Raw genomic sequence first — 24680 nt, 5'->3', positions numbered from 1 at the left:
GATAGCAAAGAACAAATCCAGAAAATAAGAAATGGTTGGGCATTGTAATTATAGGCATTTGATTATACTGGAGGAATTAAAGGACCAAAAGCATGAGCCCTGCAACCGTTCTGAATCTTGAGGGGAGGGACAGAGAAAACTATATTTTGAGTCTTTCTGTATAATGTTTGTTGTTTGTGTTTGTTTTTTTAAAATGTATTATCTGTCTTACTAGTATATATTTCTGCTTCTGAAGTGATTAAATGAAATCAAATGCACATGCTTAATCTTTAGGGGATCAGAAATGTATCTGGAATATGCATCTGAGAACTCAAATCTGTTCTGAAGAAAGATCTGCTGAACAAATGATTTTGTATTCATGGGGGCTTATGATAAATACATCCTCAGAAGTGCATGGGAACTCAAACTACTGATTTGTATTTATTTGATAAGTTTTCAGTTGAAAGCTCAGTGTTTTTCTTGTGTCAGACAGTTATTATTACACTAATATGTAGGATATACAAGATACTGAGTGACTGATGAAATGTATTGAAATTTAAGGATTTGATGCGATTTATTTTTTTCCCTATTACATTTGCAGGAGAAACCTAACAAAGCTGTCCCTCATCTTCAGCCACATGCTAGCAGAAATCAAAGCTATTTTTCCAAATGGCCAGTTCCAGGGTGATAATTTTCGTATCACCAAAGCTGATGCTGCAGATTTCTGGAGAAAATTCTTTGGAGAAAAGTAAGTACTAACATTTTGCAAAATCCTTAATTTTACTTATAAGCATGAAACGGAATTTATATTTTCAAAATAATGATTATAAGTATTATGTGGGTGGGCATTTTAAAGGTAATTTTTTGTCCAAGTCTTTAAATTGGCTGAAGTTGCTAAATTCATCATTAACAAACTTTTTTTTGGCAATGTTGTAAGTCACTCAAAGGATGAGTAGAAGTGTATGGGCAGTTCTATTCAGGGGACTTGCAGTCATAAATTAGACTACATTGCATTAAGTTTATTGGTTCCATTCCTGGGTGAAGACTGTATATTGTTTTCATGGCAAATCATGTCCTTTTTATATTACATGTGTATATTCTACAAATGATAACTCTAAAGTTTGAATTAGGAACTTGATATTGGTCTCATGGACAGTGTGTTTCTTTATCCCATCTTTAACTTTCTAACTACTACAATACTTAGTGTAATTACAAGTAATTGAAACAGACACTGGAATAGGCTGCCAAGGGAGGTGGTTGAGTCACTATCCCTGGATGTGTTTAAGGGTCATTTGGATGTGGTGTTGGTGGATATGGTTTAGGGGAGAACTTTGTAGAGTAGGGATGATGGTTGGACTCAGTGATCCCAAGGGGCTTTTCCTACCTGAATAGTTCTATGATTCAATGAAATAATGCTTTGATTCCTTATTTATAAACTTTTTTTTTTTTCTACTGCTGTACTACCTATAACATAGTCACAGGGGATGGTGTTTTCTTTTGTTCAAGTTCTGTTACAGAAAGAGATATAATAACTGGAGGTATGTTGGAAGATTTAATCAGAAGCAGGTTTTGGACAAACTTACTGTTCAAGAATGAGTCATAAAATTAATGCTAAGTGTGACTTGTAGATATGTGATTAAATCCTTATAGCAAATGCAGTATTGAAGCTGGAAAAGTAGGCAGGTGTGAGTGTTGGGGTTTTGTTTGTTTTAGGGAAACAATTTCATTTGTGACACAGGCATAGGCTAATAGAAGATGCATAGCTTCATCACTTTAGATATGCATAGTTTATTAGTGTAACAGTGACATTAGAGAGAGGAGGCAAGAGGTTTGTATATTTTGCAATATAATGGAGCAGTCATTCTGGTCATCACATTGTGGTATCTTGCACAATGTAGGCCATAGCAAGTCACAGAACAATTCCTGCAACAATCTGTTACATTTTCTAAGCAAGAGCAGCTCTTTAAAATATGGCTTTGATTCTTTGTTTAGAATCCTAGCATAGTAGGTTGGCACTTCTGCAAATTAATTTTGTTCAGTGTGAATTTACAAGTTTCACTTTTTTTTTTAACTAGTCTAAACACACCTACTGCCAGCTTCCATTACACTGTTATCAGGTAACTTGAGTCTTCTAACATATGTATTTCCCACATAAATAATGTTAGAGTATGATCAAGTTGCTGTATCAATGGGAAGGTGATTGCTTTAATGTGAAGATGATCTTCAAAATACCTACAAAACTTCAATTAAAGTTATCGGATTGATTAATTTACATCATGTGGGGTGCTCTATCAGATGAGGCTTTTAAAAAACATGGCAAGAAAGACAGGAACTTTGAAAAAAAGTTCTAATCACCATCTTTGTTCACTGTTCCTTTCCCTTCTTCTCTCCTGTTTGCTTAGCAGCTCTCAGAATTTAAAATCTCTTTGTGGTCCTTCTCTTCTCCTGTTGGGCTCTGTCCTTGAATGCTCTTTACCAGCTGTCTTGATTTGTGTCATTGGGATTTACAGATCTCATATTCTGCAAGCTGTGCTATTTCTTTCTGTCATTTCATCTTAACCAGTTTAATCAAGTTCCCTGTTCACTGTCATGTTCCTCTTTGTATTTCTTCACTAACTTGTATTTTCCATGTGAGATTCAAGTCCTTCCCTTCAAGTTTGCTCCTAGTGGTCCTGCCAGTTTCTGCTGGGAGATGGCACAATAGATAGGTACTTGAGGTGTCAGACAGTAGGGTAGTGTAGCACATTAATTAAGTTTTTATCGGAATAAGGTTAGTAAGAATAATTTTTCAGCTGCATTGGTCCATCTGAACAACTCAGTTCCTTGAATTTCTTGTCTTCCTCCCTCTGCTCCATGCCTTTCTCTCGTTCACACTTGACTCTTCTCTTACTTGACTTACCCCTGGAGCGCTTCTTTCACATCCTTTTCAGGGCACCAGAGCTCTTGCCATGATGTTTTTTTCCTGCTTATGAAAATTTTTTTCATAAAATGCAGCTTTAAATATGAGCTTTCAGTACTAACCCTCTGACCTCCCCCTCCCCTGCCCACATGTACTTTGATAAATTTGGTTTGGGTTTTTGGTGCTTTTGTTGTGGGTTTTTTGTTTGTTTTGGTTTTTTAAGCATCCATGCACCAAAAATGCCTAGGAATCAAGGCTATTTTGAGATGTCCAGTTAATTACATATGTAACCTTGGTTACCTAGTATAGCCGGGATGTTTTCTGAGTTCTGTCATCTCAGGTGCTTTACTTTCAGACTAGGTTAATAACCACTGTTATTAGTGTTCCTAGCTTTTTTCTAATGAACTGAAGCTGTTTTAGTTGCCTGTCTTCTAAGTGTTGAACTGTTGATCTGTGTTTGGCAGCTTTACCATTATCTCAGGTTTAGTTAGTTGTGCTTAAGTAACCTAAAACATGTAACAGCATGTATGTCCAATAAACAGATGAGGAAAGGGTTTATTTAGCATTATGTTTAATCTCCTGGTTAAACAAAATGCCTGAAGCTTTTTAAACATTAATTCTTTTCTAATCCATTTAGAAATACGTGGCAAGTGTACCTGTAAGCCACATCTTTTACAATGGGCCTGTCATGACAAATTAGTTTGCAAATATGCTGATATCACTTCCTTGGAAACAGAGCCTACATAAAGGTTTTGGGTGTTGCAAGCAACTGATAAAATCTATTTCTAAACCAACCACCTAAAGAGAGGCCCCTAGGACTATCCGAAACCTCTGGCTCTGGTTAGGTATGCTGTGCAGCGAAAGAGCACAGGGAGGAACGGTGTTCCCTGGCTGCGTCTCTCTTTCATGCGGCAAGCTTGGACTTCTCTCTTGTTTGTAAAAAGTAGCCCTTACTTTGAGGTCACTAAGTGATGCTGCTCAACATTAGAGCATGAATAAAAAATAAGTTCTGCTGGATCTTGGTTTCTGAAGTGAAATTGTAGCACAATAAATCATTCTGATGCATCGTTTGATCTGTTTGGAAGGAGGGAAATGGAACTATTAGATTAATGTATTATTTTTAATTTTATTGTCATAAAAATAACCTTATTGTTTCTAAACATATAATTAATTGGAAGCTCTTATGGAATCAATTTTCTGTCTTGATTTCTTTCAGAAATGTTGTCATTGTTTTCTCAATTTGAAATATTCTAAATAGCAAGAAGGAGATCAATGGCCATTTATGTTTTCAAGTTAACTTTCTGGTGTACAATTATTGAAGACATGACCTATGCTTCTGTGTACAGAAACCAATATATTATAATTTGCTGAGGAATAAAATCCAAAAGATACAATTCACAGGAGTCCAGTTTGTAGTTTAAAAAAAAAAAAACACACCAGTATCTGTTTTGTTTCCTTGCTCTTCTTCAGTTTTGTTGTTTACATTTGTCTGTCTGAACACTTGCTGCAGAATTGTGCAGCTGTAAATAAGTGTATTCATCCTGTTACTAATAAGTATCATCAGATGCAGTCATTCTTTTTATGTTTAAAGCTAGTTAGGTGTACGTTCCCATCATTTCATACTCAGCAAAATAAATGGCTGGGCTAAGTATTTCACATCTCAGATGGTTGCACATGTAGCTGCTCTTTGAATTTCTGTGGAAAGCACAGAAATAGAGCTCAGCAAGCAATCTGAATGGATCCATCAGAGCAACATGCTGAGATAACTTCACATATTCTTGGCCTTCAAATACCTCATCAACTTTTGCATTGTTGGTACACCTCTACAAAACTTCTAGATAGTGTCAGGAGCTGGAGAAGCTTGGATGGGAGAGAATGCTGTGGTACTTGTGAGAGCAGCAGCAAATATGTTCATAATGGAAATAATTGTTGCACTCACATAGGTAGAGAACAAAAGTAGTAAATAGTCAGAGCCTTTACAATTGTGAGGTTTTCCAGTATTGCATGTTTCAGAGGAAGTGAAACCTTGGAAGTGATGTGATGTTTGGAAAGGATCTGGACAGACTAATGTGGCATTTTGGAATGTATAGGGCAAATTGATAGATCAAGGTGGGAGATAATGACATTTTCATCATCTGAATGGAAGGAGAGTGTGGACAATAGCAGCATGATGAAGGAAGAAATGGAGGAATTGATTTTTCTGCAAGGGCAAAGTAGAATATGTATCCAAATTAAAGGGTAGATGAGAATGTCAGCCACGTCAGATAGAGGGCCCAGGATGGTTTAGGTGTATTTGACATTGTCAAGGAAGCTGACAGAGAAAGGCTATAGGGGATATGAGAGAATGGAGAGAATTTTGGATTTGCTTTGTGAAAACAAAAATCAGGAACGAGTGAGAACTTTCCAAAGGCTGAATGACTGGAGTAGAGTGAGAATGGAGCTCTTTGGTATATTCACAGGCTATGAGGAGTAAAGAAAATAATAAAATCATAGAATGGTTAAGGTTGGAAGGGACCTTAAAGATCTTCAGGTTCCAACTTCCCTGCTATGAGCAGGGACACCTCCCACTAGACCAGGCTACACAAGAGCTCATCCAACCTGGCCTTGAACACTTCCAGGGAGGGGGCATCAACAGCCTCCCTAGACAAACCTATTCCAGTACCTTACCTCATAGTGAAGAATTTCTTCCTGATGTCTAACCTAAAAGAAAATAATTTGTCCCTGCCAGTGGCAGGGGGGATTAGACTAGATGATCTTTAGAAGTTCTTTGCAACCTAAACCATTCCATGATTCTGTGACCTGTTTAATTTCCTGTGTCATATACACTGGAAACAGAGACTGGATGTCAGTAGTTAAGTGACGATATTGGAGAGAGAGGAATTCAGTTCTAGGCTTGGCCAATCTTTTGTTACCTGGGAACAAAAAGAATGAAGAAACTGGCTGAGAAAGAAGTAAGGAATAAATAGACTCAAGCTTTACACTATGGCCAAAGTCAAAACATTAGGTTGAGAACTATACCAAGAAAGAGCTTGATACTGTCAAAAGCAGGAAAGCAGTGAAATTGAGACAGTGTGATTTTTTTTAATTTGTACTAATTACTAGAATACAATTATTGGAGCAAATGGTTTTACTGGAATGAATCTTCAGCTATGGTTTACCATTACAGATGTGCAGAAGCAAATGATATTTAAATGTACAGCAAAACAGTAATGTTAAATGGAACTGTGAAATTGTAAGGCATGTAATCAGCAGTTACATTTGTTTACAGATACTTTACTAACCCCCAGTGGGTTGTAAATATGCATATAAAACATAATTTGACGGCTTCTTCATTACCCACATTTTATCACTGTAGTAGGGCTTGATGTTAATTTCCTCTGGTTCCTCACTCATTTTAGTAGCACTTTACATCTTTTGCTAGTTTCCTGTTCTGAGCAAAAATGTGCAAAATACCACTGGGAGTGATTCTGAACTGAGAAGGAAAGTGGGTGAGATGACCTAACAGATCTTTCCAGCCCCTGAATTTCAAAGCTACAGTGAAGTCATGCAGGTCTTTGTACTATTGAAATTTGTGATTTGTGGCTGTCTTCATGTTGTAGAATGAATCAGCAGGGAAATGTCAATGTTGTTAGACTTTCAATTCTCCATAGTTCTGCCATTTATTTTAACTTTTAAGGTTTTACTCCTCATTGTGAAACTTAAAAAAATTGAAAACACTTCTGTTACTGTTGTTAAATAAATTGATTTCTCCCTCCTTTTAGTTTCTGAGGAAACAGAAATTCTTTCACTGGTAGGGTCAAACACACTACTCTTTTAATGCTCTGACACCTCTCCTTCCACCTCCTCCCAGACTGAGACCTGAAATGTATTTATTTTTATTGGAATTTAGGAAAAAATGTGGCTGTTGATTTCTGTGGAGCAGTTAAATAAGGTATTTTAAATTGATACTCCAACTTTTGAGTAGTTGTGGTTCTGCTGTGGTCAGTGCTTTACAGCTTGGGATAGGACAGGCGTAGCCTCTGTGGCTTGGGTTCAGAGAAGAAGCAGTAAAACAGGCAGACCACAATGCACAACTTAACTTGAAAACATTTAGCTGTCAGAAAGCAAGACCTCAGATAAACCAGGTTTTAACACCTTATTGATCCTCTTACTTTATTACCTGATTTCCTGTTCTTGCTGCTGAAAGTGCTCAAGAGCCCTAGTGTTGCCTGAACACTAAAAATACCGACTGAAGAGGTGCTCCTGGTCCAGAGAGCTTCAAATCTGAGTATGAACTGAAGTGTGAGGGGAAAAATGGTGAAAGAGGAAGAGGCAGTGATCAGAATGCCCCAGCCTACATCAACATCAAGACATGTTTTGGCAACAGGAGCTTTTAAAGAGAAGGATGTAAACAAGGAATGGGGCTTTAGAGGATGGTTCTGGCTGATCGGCAGCACTGGAAATAGGCTTCTTATTATCCTTGTTTAAAAACTTGAGCTGGAGGAAGTCTGTACCATTCCCTGGGTTCTAGTGAGAAATTATCTTACATGGTCTTTTTCATACAAACGTAAGATACACAAGTTTTAACAAAAAGATAAATAATATTATAGAGAAGAGCTAGTCAGTGGAAAGCTGCCAGACATTAATAAAAAACGTAAATGGACAATAGTAGTCTTTGCAGCTATTCTGGGTGACTAAGAATAAGGTAAAATTGCATGTACAAAGGATAGAAAAAAGAAAGTTGTCATAGTTGGCACACAAGATTTTGAGACAGGAGAACAGATTCTTGATGGATAGGCAACGGAGGCAGTATTTTAAGTATAAAAGGATGTGCAAAATCATGGGTGTGCTTTGGATTTGCGGTTAGAGATCAGATTTGGAAACATACAGGTAAGCGTGTACCTCTTTGGGTAGACTTTCTGTGTCCCTCAAGGAAGTTCTAACTTGCTGTCTTTCCAGTAATATCCAGTTATGTGGCTTTGAAAGTAGTTATTTTGGTGGTATGTTGTCTCCATTTCATAAGGCTCATTTTCTTTCTTTTACCTTCTCTTTTCTCATGTTAGATTAATCTGTATTTGTTCTGCATTATGTCACTATTTAATGATTGTACTGGCACGATATGGCAGAATTCCTTTTTTTCCTTGGGACTGAACTTCTCAAGCCTTCTGTGTGTCAATTGTTTGTGCTGTAGTTCAGAAGTAATGAAAACGTGGCCTTTCATTTAAAACTGAAGCAGCAGTCTGAAGAAATGCTCTGTTCAGTGATGATAATCAAAATCCACATTGCTCACTGCAGACTTGCAAATAATGTTGTTTCAATCTGGGTCAGTATTTGCTTGAATATTTTTGAATTTGCTCTGGATGCAGTCATGTCCCATTAATGCTATGTTTTCAGGCAACATTTGAGAGTCTCTTGCCGACAAAAATGTGAACTGTGAGTTACACGGGTATATATGTTTACCTTCCTAGACATACTTGTGGTCTGCTCTGGTTCAGAATGGGAGCAGTGTCACTTGACATTCCAGAATTGCTGCATCTCTGCCATTTTACTGAAGTTCTGTACTCTGCATACTCAGAAAATATTTGCTTCCTCTCCAAGTTTGTTTTAATATCTTTTGCTTTTTAATAATGCAGCAACGTTCAGGGAGTTTAAGAAAATCCTATGTATGCATGACTAGGGCAGGAGGGAAGGGAGGACCTAAATTCCTCTGCTGAATTGCTCAAAAATTACATGCTGAACACTAATCCCTCTGCTTTAGGCATATGGAAGTTGTGTGGATGGTGTTAAGTCTATCTGAGATTAGAGTGACATCTACCTTGGACGTGTGTCAATAATAATTTATAATAATTATATACCATCCTATATGAAAGTATTTTTTAAATACTTGTACTTCGATCAGGACATTTCTGAATGGAGCATTCTTTAAATATATTTACTCATTTTACTATTGCAGAAGAAATGTGGAGAAGTAGTGACATTTTGGGAGGCTTGAGGGAGAAATTACTTACTTCAGGGGTTTTGACAGGACTCTTAAATAAGAAGACAGCTCCAAGGTAAATGCTGAGATAGTATTGTTTGTATGAGAGAGATGGTGTGGGCAGAAATCCTCTTCAGGAACAATTATTCAGGATCACTTGTTTTGTGTTTTCTTTCCTAAAATTGGCATAAGCCTGCTTCTGTTACAATAATGAGGAAAGGCAATACAAAGACACTTTATGAATTGTTTCCTGAAAGTTTGGCAGGATTGGCAGATTAGGTTTTCCTTGTAAAAGGTCCTCCACAACCTTTTTCTGCTTTATAAGGTGTGTGTTTCAGCTCCCTTCATATTTTTGTTTCCGTCTAAAATTAATCTCTCTGAAGATTTTGAACTAATTTGAAGTAATAATAAAGCAATATGTAGCACAATAACAGTATGTACATGTAGTCAGGTAGCTTTGTATTACTTCATTGTCCTGTTTTTTTTCCCCAAATTATGTTATTAAAAAAAACTGTTACCAAAGCCCTGGGTGTGTCTCTTCATATTGTGTGTCTTAACTTTGGGCATCTGAGGGAAGTAAAGTCACTGTATAGCACTATCCTCTCATAAAAGATACTCCCCAGAACAGTGTCTCAGCTGGAGTCGTGTGTGTTCTGCTGCAAGGGCTAGCTTACCTAACTACAACTGAATACCTGAAATACTGACACACTGCACCTCCTCAACCTAATTCTACAGAGAACTAATGATCCTGGGATGTCAAATCACATCTTTTTGATGAGCCCTAGTAGAGCTGACTGACTCATCTCTTCCTAGGTCAGCCTAATAGCATGAGGCATGTGCAGAATACCTGCCAGCCTTTAGTTCAGGGTATGATTAGGGTGTGATGCAACAAATACTACTAAGACAAAGATGACTGAAAATATTTATAGGAGATGCCTTGTATGGTTCAGGAGCTGAATGCTGCAGGCAGCATTTCATTACAATCAGGATCATGTTTTTTTCTTTCTGTAAGGGCAACTTTTAAAATTTATTTTTAATTATATATATATTTGAACAACACTCAAATCATGCTATTAACTAAGATGGTCCTAATCTCAACCTTGGCTTGATTGGTCCTGTTCCCTTCCCTTCTCAGTGCACCTGCCATCTCCCCAAACAAAAAATAGCTCTTTAGATTTGAATAATGAAAAGGTGTTTTCAAAGGCTGTATAGCTCCTAAAACACAAGAAAGCAACAGCAGTGCAATGTTAATTCAAACAGAAACTCAACTTGTCAGCCATCTATGAAAACCTCTTTCACTCCCACATCACTGTGGGAAGCATTCTGTGTGACCCCCTTCTTGGTCTCTGCCTGAGGAGGGTGTTTCTCAGCATGCCTGAAAGGTCACTGGATTTCAGTGCTGGAGGAGCAGGAGAAGAGAGTGTTGCAGGATCTTTCTCTGGCTGAAGAGTCCACAGCATACTCATTATTAGTGCGTATGTGTTGTCTGCAGGGTCTCAAGAGAGCAAGTGAATGTGTACTGTCTGGAAGGTCTCCCTCCATTTATATGTATAAACTGGAGAGAGACACTGGGGGAGAAATAATCCCTGGCTGGTTCTGTTTCAAATTATTTAGGAATTATAGGTATATAAATTATCTGCTGAGAAACAGGAATTAACAGGCTTCAACAACCAATTCTCACTTTTATTTAAGAAGGCAGGAGATAAGAGACCTATTTCAGAAAGCTGCAGAAAAAAAAAATTATCTGCTGAATTTAGTGAGTTTTAAGTTGGGGCCACCACTTGTTCTTGGAGAAGTCTCACAAAATAAATGTCTATGTAATTTCATTAACTAATCGCCAAAGTACCAGCCAGCAGTGCTCTAAAGACATTCTCCTGGAAACTTTTCTTTGTTCTATCTGTTGGTGGGGTTTTGCGGGTGCGAGATGTTACTGAATAGATAGCAGAAGATCCTACTTCTTAATCACATCTGATAGACTTGTTTTCATGGAAAACAAAACAAACCCAGCCACAAAACAAAACACTTTAAAAAAAAATAATAAAAAAATCCCATTTCAGTGTTCTCCCATTGCTGTAACAATTTAGGGTGGTTTACAAACAGAATCAGAACACACTTCAGAGAGAGGGTTACAGGAACTGAATAAACAGTAGTCTCTTGAACTAAGACAACTTTTAACACCATGAGAGCACTGATGTTTTCCAACTTCATTCTCTGAACCTAGTACACTGTTTTGTTCTGCATCTACCATAATCAAAATTTGATGTGCATTCTTTCTTAAATGCCATCTGATGTGGTATCTCACTTCAGTTCTTTGTGGTTTCCTGTTTTTCATACACAGATGAAGGTATCTGCTGAGATCTATTAAACTTCACATTTTATCATTTATGACTTTCTCAGTATAAGTAACAAGTAGATTTCTTTCCACTTACAAAAGTAGTGAATGCCTGATGTGATTAAATACAGGACCATGCTTTCAGTGTTGAAGTTCAAATTACTACTTATTTTAATTTAGATTAATAGCATAATATTTATTATGCAGGACCAACTTAAAACAGTTTGTCCATTTTCTTTTCACAGCACTGTACTAGTTAGTAATACACATTTCCACATAAGAAATAAAATAAAATATTTTGGATCTTATAAAAATAAGGCAATGTGAACTAATAAAAAATCCACAAAATATAGATGAGTTTGTGAGGCCTGTGTCATTTTTAATTTTAGCAGTTATTAAAAAAATATTGCTATGAATGTGTGAGATCTTTTTACATCCATAAACTAGTTATATGTTTGTAAATACTTACATACTGGTTGCATTTTTGTTAACTGAAATGCTTTTAAAATATCATATAATCCGTTCTCAATATGAAGCAGAACTTTTTAAGAGAAGATTTTATGGCTTTGCAAAATCTGGATTTGACCTTAATGACATGAGAATAATTGATATTATTGAACAATTTATCATAGTTTTGAGAATGATAAAATAGAGCATTTTCAAGTGATCAGCCTCATGTCGAATTCCAAATACAAGTGTTTGATTGACAAAATAACTAACCTGCAGTATCTCAAACTATGCAAATAGAAAGTGAATTTGACAGAACGCAGTTTTGTATTAGAGAGGAGAATTTTAATTTCCTTATATTCTGATTTACCACCTTTTTCCTCATTCAATACTGTCTGAAAATACTCCCCATCTGGCAATAATGTGTGAAGGTGAAGATCTGAGAAGATGTGTCTTCTAATAGTTATGTAACTGTCATTGGCTATGACAGGCCTTGGACCAGTATTGGTGGTACCTGGTTGATTGCTGTCACATTATTTGACCAATGGTTATGAGCTTTAGCTATAGAAAATGTCATCACAGTAGATTCTAAACTGATGCTTGTAATTCTGAGAAGTGCGGCAGTGAAGAAAGGAGCTTTTTTACCAAGCACAGAGCTGGTCCTTTACGTTGTCTTTGAGAAGGTATGAGATTGGTTGCAACACTTGCCTGGTAAGATATTTCATTTTCTGTAGAGTTCTTTCTGTTGCCCTTCTAAGGAAGTTGGAATATTTATTGTAAAAAAATGACACTTTGACTGCATTTAAAGGAAGGTAAACTGTTCTTTCATTTCCTTAGGCTGTTTTCAGAAATCTTTATTTTTAAAATATTTTTGTGTGTGTCTGTAGAGAAACCAAATTAATGTTCCACTTCTTTAAATGTCCAGTTCTGATGTTTAAATAGGATATCAAATCTTAAATATGTGGTTTTATTAAATTTACTGTTTCCACCCCCCTCACAGAACTATAGTGCCATGGAAAGTATTTAGGCAGTGCCTTCATGAAGTTCATCAGATAAGCTCTGGTTTGGAAGCAATGGCTCTTAAGTCCACTATTGACTTGACCTGCAATGACTACATTTCAATTTTTGAATTTGATATCTTCACTAGATTATTTCAGGTAAGGTTTTAAAATTTTTGATGCTTGTATGTATTTGGGAACCTGAGGCAAGTACCTATGGGTCCAGGAAGCAGATTTTGAGCAAAAACTGAACTAACTGAAGCACTATAATTCAGAAATAAATTGTACAATTTTTTTAGTTCTTCAGAGAAAAACTGAAAACATCCAGCAATACCTACTGAATTTCTGCACATATTAAGTAAGATCATAGTATCTTTGTACTTGCTGCTTACTTATTTTTCACTATTCTTAAATGTATTCTTAGAAATGTAGACCTACAGATACTTACCTAAGTTTTGAGTTTTCATTGTGCTTTTGTACCTATGTATACTCATATGAAGTGTTTATACAAACACATAAGGGAAGGTGCATATGACTGTGGGTTTTTTGCTTCAGGATAAATATAGACCCAATGCTTTTCTTTCTGAACATGTTTTTGCCAGTAATGCTCTGCTGTTTATTTACAATAAGGGACTGTCTTTGGGAATAGCATTACTTGTATTCTTGTTAATAGGTAATGTTTATCTGAAATGAGCTTGTGTGTATGTTACATGTCTCTGTTATCCTTGTGTCCCTTCTACAGAACGTACTTGAGGTATTTCAGTCAATATAAAAGTAATAGTAATAGTTTGCATCCATATTGGATATACTAATTCTGAACTTATCACTTTGCATATTTCTTTTGCAAATAGGAATTGCTGAGGTATACAACCATTTATTTGGTTGTTTACTTTCTTTACCCTGTACACTCATAAATTGGTGCACAGCCTCAATTTGGTCCAGAGGAGGATTAGGATATTAGGAAAAAATTCTTCACCTTAAGTGTTATCAAGCACTTAGGGATGTGGTTTAGCTGGGAACTTGGCAGTGTTAGGTTAATGGACTCAACAGTCTTAAAAGTATTTTCTGATCTACATGATTCTATGATTCCATTAATATTTATTAGCCCATTGGAGATATGTTCGAAATGCCCATTTTATGTGAAAGCATGGGCCATATGTTTCTTCCATGTTATTCTGTGATAATCTCTGTTTAGCTTTCCTGGTTTTACTGTTATGGGAAAGGGTGCCATTATGAAGTTGATACTAAGATTTGTCAGGAGATGATTAGTGGTTTTAGTTTACAGTGTTTTGATATTTATGATCTCTTCTCCATTTTGAGTCAAAACCATATGAAAGTTGAATATGTTATGGTGTAAGTCATCTTTCTGTTTAACAACAAACATTGATCACTTAGTCAAGCACACACGGGTTATGGAAGTTTGAACAAAGCTTTGGGGGTTCTTTCTGTTTGACAAAATCATAAACTAGAAAATAGAGATCATTGTAAGTTACGCTGCTTTGGCAAAATCTCCGTAAGCTTTGCCCTTTGTATGGAGCTTGATATGAGCAAGGATTCCTGTGTTGAACTCTCCTGCCTTGATATCAGTTTCTACTTTGTCAAAGTTTCTCCCTTTAATTCAGTATTTGGCAAACTACTCTGGTGTTCAGATTAGTAATCAAACCCAAATCTTGATCTCAGACTTGACTGCAAAATGTGTGAGTCTCTGGTTGCAACATATGTCACTATGAAATGTGTTTATTTATGGTTCCTTTCTGTAGGTTTTTTTCCCCCCTAAGCATTCTTCTCATGAATAGTAACAGAGTTTGGGGAATGTTTTTTGGTTTAGTTTAATCTGTACATCAAATACAAATTTAGATGAGAGGTCAGTGATTTGAGAAGTAACTGTGTTCTGATGCTGCGTGGGGTCCTTATAGATTGCACTGAACTTCAGGAAAGACACATCAAATGAGATTTATTTTCCTTGTTCTGTAAGCCAGTGAATTTATTTTCCTTTTCTGTAAGCCAAGGAGTCTCTGTTTGCATTAGTTTCTTTGTAAGGTCATTGCTAGTTTGATTCATTACCATGCCTTGTGCTAGAAGAAGCGGTCAGCAGTACTGGTATGTGTAAGAGAAGACTGGTTAGGCTTAACTTTTAATTTAAAAAAGGAGTAAGAGAGAGAATTTTTGTCAAACAGATCACTAGCTGGTGCAATAGCTGCGCAACCACTGAAGTGAACTTGCACTGAACTTGGTCTGAGAACCTCTCCCTGAGGTTACATTTTACTTCTCTAGTTTTTAAACAGCTTTTGTAACTATGTGCATACACCCACAGAGAGAAAATCCCAATTGTTTAAGTAATCAAAATACTGTTTTGCCAACTGTGGGCTGTGTTACAGAAAGGCTCTGTTTGTAATGATGCTTATTCACAGAAGAAAGCAAGACTACTTTGTATGTTGAGATCCTGTAAAAATGAAGTTGCTCCCCCTGCCTCCTCACTGTAGACATGCACAGCTTAAAGTGCTGCGTTCTCTGGCCAGAAATAAAGCTAGCATGATGCAGATGCTTTGAAGGGAAGAAACTTCATTCTTTTACTGTTAACATGCTTGGTTAGGTAGTCCTTTTGTGCAAAAACAATTCTGTAGATAATTAAATGCACAAATCTTTTCCCATTTAACATTTCTGCTTCTGTAATACTCTGTGCACAAGGCCAGCTATGAGTTCTTGCCCTTTGATTTTTCATAGTGTCTTATAATTTTCTAGGTATAGCAGTAGTGTGATATTCTGTAGAGAGTGCAAGCATTTGAGGAAGTTACTGTCTACGGAAAACTTGGAAGCTTGATTGTTGTGACTAACCAAGGAATTTGCAGGCTACTTGAATTTATTTTTTAAAGTACTGTTGCAAGCCGCTATATTACCACAGTTGAACAAAATGTCTAAGTACTGAATGTACTCATCCTTTTTGGTTTACATGCATGCATGCACTTGAGTAACACAAGAGGAGAAAGAACATTGCATTTTTGTGAAGTAAGCATTGGTGTGGTAAAAGGGGAAGAGTCAACTCCCTTATTTCACTAGTTAGGGCAATTAAAATTTCTCATATGATGAAGCTTCCTGGCACCTATTTTTGGTGAAGGTGCAGAGAGGAGCTGGCAAGAGGTAATGTTACATCTAAGATCATGATTTGTTTCTTTTTCTCCTTTCTTTAGTACAGATTTGAACACTTGAGGTTTCTTATGGCCTCTGTACTGAAACTTTGCTGTTTTAGTTCATGTGTCTGATTTAAAGAGGTATTAATTGTAAAATAAAACAGACTTTCATGCATGTTTAAGTAGTGGTTAGGGTTTGCCTGGGAAATGTATCAATCTCAGGCAGAACTGTTAGGATACTCCACTCAAGTGTGCCACACAGGCATTTCATTTCTGCCTTACTAGCCCTTAGAAGTCCTTTCAAAGGGAATTGGCAGGGCACACAAGAACACAAGCCTTCTCTTGTGTTGCTTAACTTCACCTGCCTTGATCTTTTAAAAAATGCATTAAAAAAAAATCTCCAAACCATTGAGAGGCAGTTTCTTTTCTCTCCAAATGCTGGCAAGGAACACTTAATGTATTTGTTTTAATCCACTACTTCAAAAACATCCTTCATTTATAGTAAACAACTGTTCTGTAATCTTCAAAGTGATAGTGTATCAGGCACTGAGTTTTCTGAAGCATTTGCTATTTAGGTCATCAAAGACTGTGATGAAATGCTGTAAATATTTGTTTTGTTTTCTGGCTGTAGTACCATTGTGGTAACTGAAGAGATCAAGAAGTAGAGCATAAGAAAAAGAATGACAGCTCAAATTAGCGGCGTTATTAGGTTTCATTTGTTAGTGTTACTTACCATTAACTATGAAAAGGGCTGCAGGACCTCTCTGGCATAGGCTTAATTGTGTTTTTATTAAACCATCATGGAGTCATACTCTCCAGGTTCTAATTAAATATGATCTTTAATATTTTATGTAGCTACAAATAGGAGAAACCTTTAAATTTCTTCAAAAATCTTAATCCAACAGTTTACAGTTAATATTCTTGGAATAATTCTTTTGAAAGAACCCTTGTAGCAAAGTTGGATATATAAGACAGTCTTTTGTACTATTTAGACCTTAACCAAAAGAGTGTATTTTTCATCTAAATATAAAACACTGTAGGTCTCTCTGACAAATTTACTTGAGTTTTATTAGAAGTCTGTAACTGCCTGGCTGCATCTGTTTAATTGTTTGCCTTCTCTTTTTAGCCGTGGGGTTCAATCTTAAGGAATTGGAACTTCTTAGCTGTCACGCATCCTGGATATATGGCATTCCTGACATATGATGAAGTTAAAGCAAGGTTGCAAAAATACAGCTCTAAGCCTGGGAGGTAAGAGGTTTTGCTTATTATTGCTTTTCAAATTAATTTGCTGTTTCAGAAGCTACATCATTATTTTAGGTTCATGCCTCTATGTTGTGTTGTTCTTCTCAGTGCAATATTGAAATGAATTTTTAGGGATGGGAAGTTTTGTGTGTAACAGAGTGAATCAGAGTAGTAGTAGGCATTTTTAATATACTTTTGATTTATAATTTAAAATAGTTTAATACTAAAGCTCAGAACCCCACATTCAAAAAATGCTGACCTCGTAGATTTCAAGACATTGGAACTTTGTAATCATGGTCTGCTTTTATGCCATAATTCTTCGACAGTGTTAGGAAGCAAAAAAAAAATTTATTAGCACACAAAAGTCTAAATAAGTGCAAATAAAAAGGAAAAAAAAATATCAAACAATAGCATTGCATTTCCTTTCTTCTGAATTAGGTACAATAAACAATGCATTCTTGAAAAGCATGTTTGAAAAAAGAACTTGCTTTTCAAAATTTGTGCTGAATTGTTGTTTTATAGTAAATTAAAAATCATCTCATCTTTCATGGTAGCACACTTTAAATATGAATCAGTGCTTAATGTGTTCCTTTTATGTTCTTTTTTCTTTTTTTTGCCAGTAATGATTCTGCACCTAGAAAAGGAATCTGTCAGACTCAAAACTATCATGATGTATAGAGTTTTTAAATAATTTCTATGCAGTCCTATGCATACTGAATTACACAAACTGAACTTAGAATCATAGGGGTTTGAAGGGACGTCTGAAGATCATCAAGTCCAATCCCCCTGCTGCAGCAGGAACACCTAGGGCAGATAACACAGAAAGGCATCCGGACAAGTTTTGAAAGTCTCCAGAGAAGGAGACTCCCCAGTCTCTCTGGGCAGCCTCTTCCAGTGCTCCATCAGCCTCTCAGTAAATAAGTTCTTTCTCATGTTGAGGAGGAACTTCCAGTGTTAAAACGTGGTGCTATTTCCCCTCGTCCTATCACAGGACACCACTGAAAAGAGACTGGCCCTTTCTTGACATCCACCCTTCAGATATTTATAGGCATTTATAAGGTCCCCTCTTAGTCTTCCCTTCTCAAGACTGAACAGCTCCAGGTCTCTTATCCTTTCCTCATATGACAGATGTTCCAGTCCCTTAGTCATCCTCATATGTTGAGGATGAAACTCTTACCATTTATGCCACTTCTTTTGTCCCTTTTTTTTTTTCCCTTCACTCAGTTTGGAGAAATAAAACTTAATTAATGGATTTAATCCTATAATAATTTTTTATTTTGCTAGTTACACATTTTAGTTACAAAGCCTTGTCTAACTTTGCTGCAGGATCACATGTATACATAGTTCAAAGTGCATAATTTTGAAACTTGTTTAAGAAGTCTAGTAACAGTTACATCCATATTCTGTAAGTTGTTTCTTTTGATTTTTAGCAAATAATACACTGTATCTTGTTAAGTTACCTGACTAAGTGCAGATATACAAAGTCTTGTGGTTCTGGTAGAATAACATTGCTTTTTTAGCTTGGTTCTCCTGAACCCTGCTACAGAAGTCAGGTAACTACTTTGATTTTGAGAGCACTTATTATACATAGTATTTTCTCTATCATTGATTCTGATTCTGTGATTATAAAAGAGAAAGAAAAGAGAAATTATCCGAAGTTGCCTCTATGTTCCATGTAAATAGAGAGTTAGTTTTAAGATAACTTTCTATTGCATATCAGAAAATTACTTTCTGAATTGCTTATGTGAATTGCTGGAGTGTGAAAGAGGAGAAATGAAGTGAAATTGCTTCTTTAATCTATCTAAGGCATCCTGGAAATTACAAGATTCTGTTTCAATGAATAGTTACTCTTCAATGTAATATTTGGTCTATTGAAGATTGTGCAAGCTATGCCATACTTCATTGATGGCTAAGATTTCTCATTTTAAACAGTTTGTAAGGAAATAAAATATTGATCTATAATTAAGAAAAACTGCTTTGTAGTACAAAATTGAGTTTGCAGTATTTCACTGTGGAATGCTTTTCTGAATGAGGTGTTTGCATATGAGATGGTCTGACATGAAAGGGATAAGAGTTTTATTATGAAGAACATGCTCTATACTATTGCTTATAATCTTCCTTTTCTTCCTACTGTGCTCTATGTTATGTATATTCCCACCTCTCACTTGTAACACACAAGTGTTTCAGTTGGGTTGGTATTATCTTGAAGTAGTGTTTCTTCTGTCCTGTTCACCTCCTCTTGTACACACGAAATGAACGTTGCTAGTAAAGCAGTTTTTAATATTCTTCATTTACGTTTCTGCTGCATCTAAACAGTTCCCCTGTATACACAAGTATGTATGTATATGTTGTAGCTGTGGAGACTTGATAATATAACACACTGTTCTTGAAAAGGTTTGTGGACCTGTCTAAATATATGCAATAGGACTTTACAGGGAATATGCAGCTTTCACTTGGAGAACTAAAAAGCAAGCAGATGAGAAGTTGGGGATAGGGTGCTGCTGTTACCTTTTTTCTGCTGGTGAGAAACTCACAGCATAGAAGATGCAATTTTATTTAAGGTTATACAAAGAACACATTGCAGAATTGGGAAACTGACACAAATCTTCAGAGGCCTAATTCGGTGTTTTAACCAGAGGTCACCCCTCCTCTTTCCACTTATTTTGCTGAACTGTGAACACTGACTTTTCATTCATCTTGTTTTTATCAAGCTACATTTTCAGACTGAGTTGCACTCGCTTGGGACAGTGGGCCATTGGATATGTGACTGGCGATGGGAACATATTGCAGACCATACCTCACAATAAGCCTCTCTTTCAGGCTTTGATTGATGGCAGCCGGGAAGGATTGTAAGTACAAATTTCTAAGGTCACCATAGGTATGAAATCCTGATTTCCTAGTTGTCTTCATGCTTATATGGGTAGTTATTAAAGATCTTTAAAACAGATAATCTGGATATGGTGTTTAGCATTCCTTTGGCATTTGAGGACAATCCCTTTTATTAATTTGAAAAACACTTGTTTCCAGGTTATTCCACTAACCAAAGTTAAGCAAAGTCATATCTCATAGCAGATAAATTCCAGGAGAAAATAAAATCGTTCAGCTGTCACATTGATTCCTTCACCTGTCCACCCTCCCTGAAAAGAGTCCCAAATGCACTTAAGCTTATTGAACTATTACTACTGCCAGTTACTTATGTTTCTAACTCTGGACAATTATTTGAAAGCTATGTAATTGCTTTTTTTGTATATTGTGCAGCCAGAACATTTTCCAGGTTTTAACAGTTTACTGGAAAGATTTATAATTACAAAAGAATCTGAATTTATAGGGAGAAGTAGCACACTTCTAGTTAAGTTGGCTGAAGTAAGAGAGAAAATTTGTTACCAAAATGTTTTCACTGGGATACGTGTTTTGTTATACCCACATGATGTGGGTTCAGGAGAAGGCTGGATGCGGCATTTAGTGTCGTGGTCTAGCTGATGTGGTGGTGTTAGGTCATGGGCTGTACTTGATGACCTTAAAGGTCTTTTCCAGCTTTGGTGATTCTGTGATTCTATTGTAATAATGAAAAAAAAACAAAAAAAAAACAAAACAAAACAAAAAAAACACACACACAAAAAAAACAACACAAAAAAACCCCCAGGAACATTGATCAATCCTCAAAAAAAGACTGAGAAACCCAAGAAACCCTTTACAAACTTGCCGTTTTTCTCAGTCCTGCACAGTCCAGTAATTTTTTTTCAAGGTATGATGATTTCATGCTTGTAATAAAAAACACACTTACAATGGCAGTGTTCCTAATGAACAAAAACAGAGCAAACAATTACTAGGACTGAGGATATTTAATGCAGTCTCAAGTTTTTGTATCCTATGTAAATATAGCTTTCTTAGTGTGACTTAAGAACATGATGTTTCCAAGTTACATAAATCTGAATGTAGAACAACTTAGGGTCTCTGTAATACCATTTAATCTATTATTAATTGCCCATAGTATTGAAATGCTCCTGTTTTCTGTTGCTTAAAATCCAGTCTGCATCTTGGATTCTCAGTGTAGATTCTTGTCATAATATACACAGATTTAAATGTTATAATATACATATATATATAATATTATTAGAGACATACAGTTATATATATATATAAATACAAATAAAAAAGAATGTGTGTTGCCTTTCTGTTCTGCTCCATTACTTAAAAGTAATAACCACCAAGTGTGGTGCTCACATTGGACAGATCACTAGGAACATGTTTGCAAGTATAATGTGAAATGAAGATCTAAAATAGTATTCTTTTGAAGTACCCCCAAAAAGTTATGCAAGATGGAAGATGATGCATTTTAGTTCATGTCTACTGTAGCTTGTTCTGCCCCTGTGAAATTTCATGGGTAATATTTAGCTACCAAAGCTAAAGAAATGTGTTTGTTTATAACAGTCTTCTTGTGATGCAGCTATCTGTTCCCAGATGGACGAAGTTATAATCCTGATTTGACAGGATTATGTGAACCCACACCACATGATCACATAAAAGTCACACAGGTACGTTGCAGAGTTTGTCAGCTATTCTGTAATCTTCACTTCCCTTAGTATCTCATCTAGCAGTGATAATAAGCTTTTTTTAAATGTGATAAATAAATTCATAAAAGAGAAAATAAGTTGTTGATAGAAGGGCTTAGATGAAGAGCAGGATAATAATCCTTTAAACTCTATAGCTGATGATGGTGCAGACAGTGTGTCTTGGAAAGTTTTGTTTATCCTAAGCCTCTTCCAAGTGAGAAATGTGTTGATGGTTATTAAAGATTTTTCTGATATGTATGATACAAGTTTATGTGGCATGGTGTTTCCTTGCTAATAGCAGATGCGAATACAGAAATAAATCAACATCAAATGTTACTTTTGAAGTCTGAGTAGGAATGGTACAGTTTATTGAAAGGTCCAGGAGGGAAAGTATAGTTCATAAATCACAAAGGTACGTCTCTCTCTCTCTCTCTCTCTCTCTCTCTCTCCTTTCTTCATTGTCTGTTGTGCAAATTAAAAGAGAGATTAGGGAAAAGCAACAAAAATAATTAAGTGCCTTTAGGAGCAGCTTTGCAGAGAAAATTAGAGTATCTAGACATGCTTGTAGTCTTGTTTAAGTGATAATGTGATAAACTAATGTGCAGATGTTTCATACTCAAATGATAGGAAGTAGCCACGTCAAGACAAATGCTTAATTAAAAATTGTGCTGAAATTTACAGTAGAAGGTTAAAGTATACTCTGTAGAGCACTTTTTCCTGACAAAAGCATCTGGAAGACTTGAGGATATGTTCAAGAAAAAGACATCAGACTAGGTACAAACCAAGCAGTTTCAGTTGGTCTTCCATTTCTTCAGAGAAGACTGGATGACCTGCTGAAGCTTCTGTAATTGTGAGTGCTCTTTATGCATTTCACTTCCAGAAATATTTTAGAAAAGAAGTATTAATTACCATCTTTGGTATTACCAGGAATACCATGATGAAAATATGTTTCCTAAGTAAGAGAATTCCTAAAAACAATTACCTGAAGGTCTGAGTACTTCACCTTACCTGACTTGCCTCTTTTCCCTTCCCTTCATAAAATAGTAATAAAAGAGTAATGCAGAGATATCACATATTAGTGTTGCACAGAATGATTTTCCAGCCCTATATTCTTACTTTTCCTCAAGAAAGTGAAAAGCACTTTAGGCATCCTCAGTGCTTACCTTGTTCTTCACAAGCCAGTTATGTTGTATTTTGAATTAACTGAATGAACCCAATTGCTTCTGAACTTGTAGTTATGAAGACAGCATTAGTTAAATCTGATGTTAATTTGACAGACTCTGAACTATGTGGATGCTGCCTTAAATAATATATAACTGCAGTAGTTTAAAGCTGTCACTCTTGCTGTGTAAACTAGGAAAAGATGGTAGGAAAGTGGTTGCAGGGCTAGATTGCTGCAGGGCTAGATTGCTGCAGGGCTAGATTGCTGCAGGGCTAGATTCTTTGTGAGAGCTCCACCATATGCATCTTTAGTATATACTGAGTACAGCTGCAGATATGAGCTCTTTTAGTTTCTCTTTTTCTTACCCTCATCTCCTCTTCCTTTTCTCAGCAGTAGCTGCTTATTTTCCTGTGACCTGGATTCTACTTATTTTAAACTTTCAAAATTTGTTTTTTTTCAAGACTATAAAAGCTTTACTTCTACACAAATTTGATTGTCAGATCCCTAAGAATACCTAATTCTAGAAAACTGTTCTGGGCTCAGTTTGTATCTATTGTTTATTCCTCCTGAAGGTGGTTTTTTCACCTTCCTGTCAACCTTGCAAGGATACAAAGTACTGAATGATGTGTGCATGACTGTTGTCATGTTATCCTGCGGGTGTTCTTGACATAATTCGTCCACAAGGGTTGTTTACTTAATTTAACCATACTTCATCTGTGCTGTAGGTAGACTCAGAATCATGGAATGGTTAAGGTTGGAAGAGACCTTAAAGATCATTAGCTTCCAACCTCCCTGCTATGAGCAAGGACACCTCACACTAGACCAGGTTGCTCAAAGCCTCATCCAACCTGGCCTTAAACACATCCAGAGAGGGGGCATCCACAACCCAGGTTGCATTCCAGTGCCTTACTGCCCTCATGGTGAAGACCTTCTTCCTGATGTCTAACCTAAATCTCCCCTCTTTCAGTTTAAAACCATTACCCCTTGTCCTATTGCTGTCCACTCTGGTAAAGAGCCCCTCCCCAGCTTTTCTGTAGCCCCTTCAGGTACTGGAAGGCTGCTATAAGGTCTCCCTGGAGCATTCTCTTCTCCAGGCTGAACAGCCCCAGCTCTCTCAGCCTGTCTTTGTAGCAGAGGTGCTGCAGCCCTTTGATCATCTCTGTGGCCCTTCTCTGGATCACTTTTGCTTGTCAGTTCTCAGTCCAATAACTTCTAGCAGTTTTAGCCTTGAAAACAGTATACCTAGAAAAGAAAATCTCAACTTTGTTCAATTCATCACTTAATTTCTCACTTAAAGCTATGAATTCATTCTCTTCCTCTTAACTCAAAACAAAGAAAAGCAGGGTCTATGTCTTGCATGGTAGTTACATGTGTGAAACCTAGTAGGCACAGATATTTAAACTTTTTTTGTAGCATATATTATAGTATATAAGAGATTTGGAGAAGCAAAAAACCAAGCTGTTTGCTAATGCTTAGTGTGACTTTTAAATAGATCAGTAGCAATAGTTTCCTTGATAAGTAAAGTGGGTTGGAAAATGGGACTCAGAAATGTTAGTCACTACTGGTGCTTAAGTATGTTCTTTGTGAACGAATCACAGTAAAGAAATAATCTCTTGACTTTCTTTACAGGAGCAGTATGAATTGTACTGTGAAATGGGTTCCACTTTCCAGCTGTGTAAAATCTGTGCAGAGAACGACAAGGATGTGAAGATAGAACCTTGTGGACACCTTATGTGCACTTCTTGTCTTACAGCATGGCAGGTACTGTCATAGTTCAGTTAGTGGAGAAGAGGATGGATTCCTCTGTTACATCCCTGTTTACAGTGCAGGTATATGTTTATTTTCCAGGTACTTAGTAAGAGGGTTCAAGGACCTCTGTATTTAAAATTACGATATTTTTCATTTTGTGGACCAAAATCTGTGAAAAATAAAGTTCCAGGAGTCATTAAAATCTGGACTTGTAGGCTTGCCAAGGCCATTTGCT

The 24680-nt window shown here is 36.4% G+C and overlaps 1 protein-coding gene across 3 annotated transcripts in view; it reads left to right on the top strand.

Annotated features, from left to right (window-relative positions):
- The window catches only part of CBLB (Cbl proto-oncogene B), a 132245-nt gene that overhangs the window by 64154 nt on the left and 43411 nt on the right, over positions 1-24680 (top strand). For all 3 annotated transcript variants that reach the window (XM_051635894.1, XM_051635911.1, XM_051635902.1), the window contains 6 exons: positions 581-727; positions 12614-12770; positions 16866-16987; positions 19693-19830; positions 21429-21516; positions 24326-24457. In XM_051635894.1, coding sequence (XP_051491854.1) covers positions 581-727; positions 12614-12770; positions 16866-16987; positions 19693-19830; positions 21429-21516; positions 24326-24457 — 784 coding nt within the window. The remainder of the gene's footprint in view (positions 1-580; positions 728-12613; positions 12771-16865; positions 16988-19692; positions 19831-21428; positions 21517-24325; positions 24458-24680) is intronic.

Source organism: Apus apus, chromosome 1 (assembly GCF_020740795.1).
Source record: "Apus apus isolate bApuApu2 chromosome 1, bApuApu2.pri.cur, whole genome shotgun sequence".
NCBI classification, from domain to species: Eukaryota; Metazoa; Chordata; class Aves; order Apodiformes; family Apodidae; genus Apus; species Apus apus.
Note: the sequence above shows the minus strand (reverse complement) of the source record. Positions and strands in the feature narration are given on the sequence as shown.